The sequence below is a fragment of the Megalobrama amblycephala genome, linkage group LG24 (assembly GCF_018812025.1).
Source record: "Megalobrama amblycephala isolate DHTTF-2021 linkage group LG24, ASM1881202v1, whole genome shotgun sequence".
Classification (NCBI taxonomy): domain Eukaryota; kingdom Metazoa; phylum Chordata; class Actinopteri; order Cypriniformes; family Xenocyprididae; genus Megalobrama; species Megalobrama amblycephala.
Window position 1 is genome coordinate 5,119,730 of NC_063067.1, and position 8,438 is coordinate 5,128,167.

The 8,438-nt window shown below is 38.4% G+C and overlaps 2 protein-coding genes across 3 annotated transcripts; both read left to right on the top strand.

Annotated features, from left to right (window-relative positions):
• The first annotated feature begins 2,153 nt into the window (after positions 1–2,153).
• LOC125260703 lies at positions 2,154–4,532 on the top strand. Its single transcript, XM_048179190.1, has 5 exons — positions 2,154–2,354; positions 3,095–3,229; positions 3,400–3,555; positions 3,670–3,761; positions 4,463–4,532. Exons 1-5 carry the CDS (start codon positions 2,175–2,177, stop codon positions 4,530–4,532), a joined length of 633 nt encoding a protein of 210 aa, XP_048035147.1. The 5' UTR covers positions 2,154–2,174.
• On the top strand, positions 3,619–7,090 carry LOC125260671. 2 transcript variants are annotated; one of them, XM_048179150.1, is made up of 3 exons: positions 3,619–3,761; positions 5,011–6,020; positions 6,145–7,090. In XM_048179150.1, the coding sequence occupies exons 2-3, from the start codon at positions 5,096–5,098 to the stop codon at positions 6,390–6,392; spliced, it is 1,173 nt and encodes a 390-aa protein (XP_048035107.1). In that variant the 5' UTR covers positions 3,619–3,761; positions 5,011–5,095; the 3' UTR covers positions 6,393–7,090. The 2 variants fall into 2 exon arrangements, with proteins under 2 accessions (XP_048035107.1, XP_048035108.1); XM_048179151.1 differs by lacking the exon at positions 3,619–3,761 and having other exon boundaries at positions 4,707–6,020.
• Positions 7,091–8,438: the final 1,348 nt, after the last annotated feature.

Consider the following 8,438-nt stretch of genomic DNA (forward strand, 5'->3'; position numbering starts at 1 on the left):
TCATCAACAGCAGCATCTAAGGCTAAGACAACGGTGGAAGGACACTATTTTTAAGCGTTGAAAGCGCGTTGTCTTCATATTCGGCCTGACCTGCTTATATCTTTATTGGTCAATTAATATCAGTGTCTTAATGTATTAAGTGTTTTCTTCATAACTGTTTTATTTTCAAGGAAAAAGCTTAACGTGTTATCGTGTTAATAGTGGACTGCTTATAAGATGTAGTGAATTTGCTCCTCCAATATCACTATCACTGGATGAAGCGGGACATAGCCTACTGGTTTAGGGTCAGTTTATTCTCTTGGACATGCGGCAGTATCGGACCCCTCGTGAGTGAGAATGGGGTGGAAAAGTCAAGTATTATCATGTTTCAGAGACATGGCTCTCGAAAGTGTGGGGGAAACAACAATTTTACAAAAGAAAACTTGTAAATTGACATTTTTTCGACTTTCATTGGTCCTTTTTTAATTTTGGTTTATAAAGATGCAAAACTTAATAAACGAAAATCTGAAAAGAAGTCAATATTTATTTTGTGTACATGAAATTTGTGTATTCGGTTTTAATTTAAATTTTGGAATTCACCATAGCATGTAAAAATAAAACAACCGTTCGTTTTTTGTTTTTCTTGACGTGGTTAAAAAACGAAAAAGGAATGGACGCAAAAGTACACGGACCATTATTGCTAAGCATTTTTGTTATGGAAAAGGGGCACTGCAATACCAAAACCAATATCGAAAGCTCTTCCCAACTGTGAAACATGGTTTAATGCTGCTTAGAAGTCATGCATTTTGACACTATATTGGCATGTTAGAGCCGCTTTGCAGCAGAATTGGTTTTGAATTTGTTACTGAAGCTACTATGAAACAATATATATTGTAGCTTGTATGCATATTCTTTCTTTCTCAAACCTGAGTTTTGATTTCTAAGTGATCAATTTATGTATAAGTGTTTTCACACATGATCATTGGCTGTATAGGTCATCAGTAAATGGCAATGCACCACCCCCGACAAAAAAAGGTTTTGTTAGTTTTGAATGACATATCTAATGTAGAGAACTGTTTAGAGTTTTGCAAAAGGTTGTTTTTCAATTGCAAACTGTGTGTAAAGCATATAATGTGCTTGTAGTTTTGCAGACTTGGTCTTAAGATTCTATACATGAGTGAATGGTTTCAGTGAGTGAGCCTCAAGTCACACTTTTAGTGTCTAAGCAATTTGAAAAAACTGTAAAACAAACTGTGACAGAGGTCGCCTATATGGAATGAACCAAGAAAATCTTAAAATTGCATGGGACAGAGAAGCATAAAAGCAAAAAAGACTGCCATAAAAAAACCCAAAAGACAATTATTTTAATGCAAAAAATAAATAAAAAAAATTCACACATCAGTTTCAGTTTCTGTTTGTTAGTAATCTGTACTTAATCTGTGTTTCAGAAAGCCATTTTATTTTTAAAAACACGATTAAGCAGATTAAGGCCTACTCCTGTCTTAATTTAAACCCTGTCTGGGAAACTGCCCCCAAAGGTTTCACAAAGTTATTCTTGTCTCTATAACTTTTGGATTCCTAAAGACATGTTTATGGGTAAATAAAATATTAATAATACAAAAAAAATGAATATCAAAACATATTTTAAATATAATGAAGTCATTTTATTATAGAACTCATCAGCCTGCAGCAGCCAATATGATGTTCCTGGAAACTAAACAGAGACAGAACAGTATAAACAAACTATACAACCAACTAAACACCAAATTACAAAAACATTATTAGGCTATGTGAAAGTGAATAAAGTTCACTTTGTTCACTGTGTGTGTGTGTTCAGTTATAAATATGTGCTGTGTAAATTAGCCTTCATACACTTAGAAATTATATATAGCCTAACTTTAAAAAACAAACAATAACCCATATAGATAAATTATAATAATTGTATAATATTGAGAATTTAGCCTACTTAATATACATTGTAACATAAGGCTACTTTACGCTAGCACAGTGATCATGCGACGAACAACCGTATAAGTCCAAAAAAACAAAAATTGAGATAACCATGTGACTTCAATGTATGTGTGCCACTTTGTATACAGAATCACTTTGGGGGGTGTTCGCGCGACCAAAACTCTGAATTTAAAATTTTAAAATAGTCTCACGCGGAAAAAACCGTTTATGTCCACTAACGAAAAATGGAGACGCCGGTTGCTTTCATGTCCGCTGCGGACATTAATAGACAAAACGTCGGCAAAAAAAGGAGAGCGAACATGAATGAATGGAAGGACAGAGCAAGGAAGTCTTTGAGGGATGCTGGGAAACCATATGTGAACCGGAGAGGAGAGCAAAAACGAGGAAAAAGTCCACCAAAAGAGGTGAGTGAAAAACCGTATACAAAGTATCTACATAAAGTTAGCGGTTACAGTCAGAGGGGCGTGTAGGCTACTGGGCGTCGTCTACTACAGTTCATTCATATAGCTCACTCTGTTTAAAGGTTCAAGTCATGAATGGGTCGATATGAAAGCTGAGAAAATTAGGATTCAGGGGACGTTTTAAACATGTCTCTACTCCTTATAACCACGGAGAAATGAATCGAAACGCTTTAGGTGCGTCTCTAACACCAGCCCAGCTGCATCTAATGTTAGGCTTGAATGTTTTTTGTTTTTTTTTACCATTCATTGATTGTGTTATAAGCACTGCTGGCAGAATTTTATATACATAAACAAACATATGTAAATTCATCCCCAATCTTTAAGATGTTTAGAGTAGAATTTGATTGCTTTATGTCTTCACTGAAATTGGTAAAAAAAAAAAAAAAAAAAAGAAAGAAAAAAAAAAGTCATTGACGTGTTTAAAATATTTTGATATAATTTTTGGATCCCTGTTACCATTTAATGCAACACTTTGTTTTTGTAATATTGTATGCTATGCTATGTTTGTTACTTGTTATTTAATAAATAATAAAAATAAATTAAAAAAGGTAATAATAAAAAAAAATGCATTGATTGTGTAAGCTGTTATATATTCTAGCTAGTAACCTTAATAGCTGCTAATAGCTCTAGTGTTTTATAGCTCAAAAAAACAAAAACGCTAATGTGACTTTGTTTCTGTTAAGGGAAAGGCGTGCAAGGAGACATGTCCCAGGCAGTGTTCAAGCCTAACAGACCAAAGAAAACTCCAGCTCTTCACAGAGTTTTATGCTGTCTCTTATGAGAGGCAGCAGGCTATCATTCTCTCTGGTTTGGAGCAGGTATGCTAACTTAAGCAATTCATGACCATATCATGTCAACAGTATGCAATGCATTACAATGTAGGCCCATGAAATAACCAGTGAATTGAATACTACTGTATACCTTCAATTCACTAAGACTGCACATGTACCTGATCACTGATCATCCCAATATGTCTTTTTACTTCTAGCACAAGGTGAGTCGCAGACGACCACGTGGGCCCGACACTGAGAATACTAAGAGGAAGTACACCTTCAAGTACCATGTGCAACAAGGAGGCCAAAGACTTGCTGTTTGTAAGCTCACATTTATGTCAGTCTTTCAACTGACCAACAGTCGCCTACAGGCAAGTTTTATACAGCCTAGCTTTTTCCGTTTGTTAACTTTTTATTACATGCATGATTTTAATTAGATACATTGTCCATAACATATTTATTTAAAGTTACTTATCTTTGAATAGGTTATTCAAGAAAAGTTAGGCAGTCAGTCTGAGGGAACAGAGCAGGTAGTCAGGTCTCCATTAGAGGACTTCAGAGGAAAACATAAGAACAGGTAAAAAAAAAAAAAAAATCTTGAAGGACCTCATGCTCTCGTCCTGTTAGTTTTTAAAGCTGCACCAATGTCAGCATCAGTTGCCCTACAACATTCCCTGATCTAATGGTGCACTGGACGCTGGCATTATAGGGCGTCGGGTGCCTTGCCACCCTATAGACCTTATGTAGCCCCGCCCCTTTTCAGCGCTGCGCTCGTTGTCTTTTGACTTCCGGTTTGTATTTCCACAGTGATCTTACGTATTTATGAATGAACTGCTCATTTAAAATCTTCCAGGTCTACTGACATTTGTTTAGACATCTGCTTTAAACATAACAATGCTCATGATAACTTTCATTAACTCTACAACAGGTAAATTCACTTCACCAACTAATTATTCTTCAACAGCGAATGCCATAGAAATAAACAGGGCTACCACAAAAACGGAAGTTCAAAGACAATATTCTAAAGATGGCGGCGCGCATGTTTCTCTGGTAAATAAGGTCTATAACGCCAGCATGCACAAACTGTAATGGTTAGGATTCAGCTCACTGTTGTTGCCCAGTCAGGAAACATATTTTTGCACTTTGAGATCGATATCAGAGGTAAAGTGCTATGCAAATGTAATGTATGATCCCGGGATTTCGAGATCGGCCAAAATGTCCGGGATTCGGCTTTTGCGTTCTACAGTTGCCATTCATTGTGTTTACTGTGGCGAGCAGGACGAGACTGAGGGCCGCTGGAGAACGGCGCGAGGCCGGTGGCGTGATTACTGATGAGCGACACCTGTGAGACGCACCGGCCTCGTATCTCTCACGGAGGAGCGGGAATTTTCTTAGCAATGCTAAAACGCACACATCAATCGATCACATGTTTAGCGTTCATGTAAACACTACATTCAGATTCACCAATCAGAATGAATTCAGTTAGATTGAAACAACAGGTGTGCATGTAAACAATGACGATTTTTGCGTCATCGGAGGATTTTTTCCAGACAAAAAATACATAAATCTCTCATCTCAGGGGGATATGAGGGAGGAAAGCATGGTAATTCGAAAATACTACTGGTTTTCTACTAATACAAAGCTTAATGCTAAATCCTGAAGTATCCCTTTAATGATTGTTTGTGAAAAACAAAATCCTATAGTTTAGAGAAAAGTTTACAATTATATTAAATTTTATTGTCACAGAAACAATGCAATTGTGCAAAACAGACCAGCATAGTTTATTATATTTCCCTTGTTCATGAGTTGTGTTGTTTATTTTTTAGGCCTCATAGCATTCATCCTGCAGTGAGAGAGGGGATAAGAGAGCACATCCTGAGCTTCCCACGCCAACCGAACCACTACTCACGGATGAAGGGAGATGTGGAGAGGGAGTACCTGAGCCCTGATTTAAACCTGCTCCGCATGTTCCGCCTGTACAAGGAAAACAATCCAGCATCCACTGCAAAGTTCTGGCTCTATAGGGACATCTTCAAGCAGCAAAACCTCAGTTTTGGGCAGCCAAGAAGTGATACTTGTGCAAAATGTGACGCCCTGTTCTTTAAATTAGTAGCTGCTACAACAGATGGAGAAAGGTTGAAGATCACAGCCGAGAGTGAGCTTCACCACCGGAAAGCCGAAAAAGCGTACACCCAGTTGCAGGCTGACACAGAGTGGGCCAAAGCCAATGATGACTGCCATGTCATTTGTATCGACATGCAGGGGGTAGTGTTCACGCCAAACCTGACACACTCCAACGTGTACTATCAACGGCAGCTGGCCAACTACAACCTCTGTATCCAGGAGATGGGCACTGACAAACCTCCTACAATGTGCCTCTGGCATGAGGGCATCGCTCACAGAGGTTCCATCGAGGTGGCAAGCTGTCTTTTGAAGTGGGCAGAAACATCTTTCGCTCCCCTAGTCCAGGCAAAGGAACGGAAGCTCATCATCTATAGTGACCGATGCTGTGGGCAGAACAACAACTGGCGAGTCCTAAACCTCATGGCCCTACTCGTATCTAGAGGGTACTTCAGTCAGATAGAGCAGAAGTTCATGGTGTCTGGTCACTCCTTCCTTCCCTGTGACCGTTCATTTGCCACGCTGGACAAGAGGCGTAAGGTGTCCACACTCCACACCCCCAGCGATGTCGCCGAGATGATCCGTGGAGCCAGGCAGCTGCATCCATTTAAAGTAATTGAGATGAAATGTGCGGACTTCAGGCAGCTCCCTGATGCAACATTAAAGCATCCACCTGGCTTCCTAATCACATCCATGATGTGGTTGAAAGTGACAGGTAAAAAACTAAAGAACTAAAGAACTAGACTAAAACTAAACTGGTTTTCTGAGATTAACAGTGTTGGGGATATGTGCGTGAAGGAACAATCTTTATTGAATTTCTTGTTGAATCATGATTTCAGCTACTGATCCATGGTGTGTCCACACAAAAGGGAGCCACAGCCTCTACGAGGGATGGAAGCATTGGCTGATCACCAAACAGAGGAAGAATCAACCACCTCCAGCTCCCTTGTTCTCCACCACGTATGCTCGTGCTTACGAGGACCCTCTGCCCATCAAGAAGGAGAAGCACCGTGACCTTATGAAAATGCTAGCCTACATGCCAGCGGAGGCCCAAGCATTTTATGGGACATTAGAATGTGAAGAGTAGCCTGGTATGTGTAGGTCATGTGCAGGGTAAGGTGGGATATATTGTGTATATTGTGTGAAATTAATCATAAAAGTAGTTGTAGCTTATCTTGTATGCCTTATCTTATGTTGTATAATAGGAATATATAGGTATTTATTTTATTTTATTTAGAACCAAAAAAAGGAAGACGTATATGGTAAACTAGCATATGGAACCAGCATGGAATGAAGATGATGTATGTCTGTATTGTAAATATGTATTGTTTACCATTATTACTGTTTATTGTTTGTATGTATTGTTTATTGTAAGTATGTACGGTTTGTTTGTACTGACGTTTATTTTCTGTACTATAAGTAGGCCTATGTATTGTTCATTGTTCGTACCGTATTGTCCGCGTTTTTGTTCTGTGATTTACGTTGGCAAAAAATAAAAGAAATTGAAAGAAAGAAATGCTTAATATTTTCTTTAAGGTTCTGTTACTGTATTAAAACTAAGATAAAGGAATCAAATCTCCAGTGGTTTAAATTGATATGATTAATTGGACTTATACTGTTATTCCACATTAACTGGACATATACTGTTCTTCCACATACCAGAAATGTAAATTACTCTAACTTTTTATTTTTAAGATTGATACTAAAAAATCCTATCTCATTAGAATTGGGAAGCTTTTGTTGTCTATCTTCAAGTAAAAAAAAAAAAAGTAATATAATATTCAGAGTCCAAATTAAAAAAAAATGTATTATTCAAAAATTGAAAATATGGACTTATATGGTTCTTCGTCTCAAGCCCTCAATTAATTAATATTTTATATTAATATGTATGTAGCCTAGGCTACATATAAAGGTAAGTCTGCTTTAAAAAAAAAAAAAAAAAAATTATATATATATATTACACTTCGACATGTACAGAATGTGCGCGTTAAGAAACACGTTCAAATTTGTCGTCTTAACATGATAAAACTGTGCGTCTTTACATGCACTAAAGTAACGCGACGACAACTGACGCCTTAACACGACCAGAATGTGCATGTTGACACGTCAAAAAGAAACACGTAAAAAATTGCCGCGTTAACGCGAACAAACAGTGCGTGTTGACACGGTCAAAAGTCACGCGTTTCGTTTAAAGACATTTGGCCCCGATCGCGTTCCATAGTTTCTCAATTCCAAGAACGCAGAGAACGGACTTGCGTTCTCGTGGAGTCCGGTCTTGCCAGGCGACCTTGAAAGAACGAACTCGGACGCGAGGCATTATTTGAGATGTGCTGCGATCTTGCTGCTCAACTGACCGTCTCAGCATCTTATAAGTGGCTCATGCACAATAAATACAACATAACATCACAAACAAATGTCATAACATATTAAAAGATTTCTTTCATATTATTATAGACATTGTTTTCATATAATTGTATATGTTTTTATTTCAACGCGTGTATTTATGAAAATGAGTAGCATTGTGTTACCTATGCTTTGTCAATGTTAAGATTATTTTTTATATGCCAATAAAAATACTGCAGGCTTTCTTCAGTTTATCACTTTATTAAAATTAAGCAAAACAAACGGTTTACTTTCACGAGCCGTCACGTATTTGCGAGCTTGTAACGTTAGCTGGAATCTCACGAGAACTTTAAAGCTTACAGGGTTCCGTACGTCGACCGCCGCAGCGTCTTCTGGGATTTTTAACGGTTCGATTCTCTCAAGTTTGCATTCGATGCATCCTCGATATCAAGAACACATCCGGGTACTTTCATGCGTCCTCTGTTCTTGCGTTCTTGAGTAATGGAACGAACTTCGACGGTTGATGATGACGTAGAGCAAGAACACAAGGACGCAAGATCGCTGAAGAACGCATATTGAGAAACAGCCAGGCCTGGACTGGTAATCTGGCATACCGGGCAAATGCCCGGTGGGCCGACGCACTTGAGGGCGGGGCCGCTATATGATTTGATTTTTTTTAATAAACATAAAATTGGCCAACGACCGGCCCATAAAGCAGGGACAGCGGCCCATTGGTTCATTTTCCATACTGACACTGGGCTGGCCCAATCACATCTCTTAACAGACTCCA

Coding starts and splice junctions, on each gene's coding strand:
- LOC125260671 (XM_048179150.1), top strand. CDS start 5,096: ATGAAGGGAGATGTGGAGAGGGAGTACCTGAGCCCTGATTTAAACCTG. Junction 6,021..6,144: donor GATGTGGTTGAAAGTGACAG/GTAAAAAACTAA, acceptor TCATGATTTCAG/CTACTGATCCATGGTGTGTC.
- LOC125260703 (XM_048179190.1), top strand. CDS start 2,175: ATGGAGACGCCGGTTGCTTTCATGTCCGCTGCGGACATTAATAGACAA. Junction 2,355..3,094: donor GAAAAAGTCCACCAAAAGAG/GTGAGTGAAAAA, acceptor GTTTCTGTTAAG/GGAAAGGCGTGCAAGGAGAC. Junction 3,556..3,669: donor TGACCAACAGTCGCCTACAG/GCAAGTTTTATA, acceptor ATCTTTGAATAG/GTTATTCAAGAAAAGTTAGG.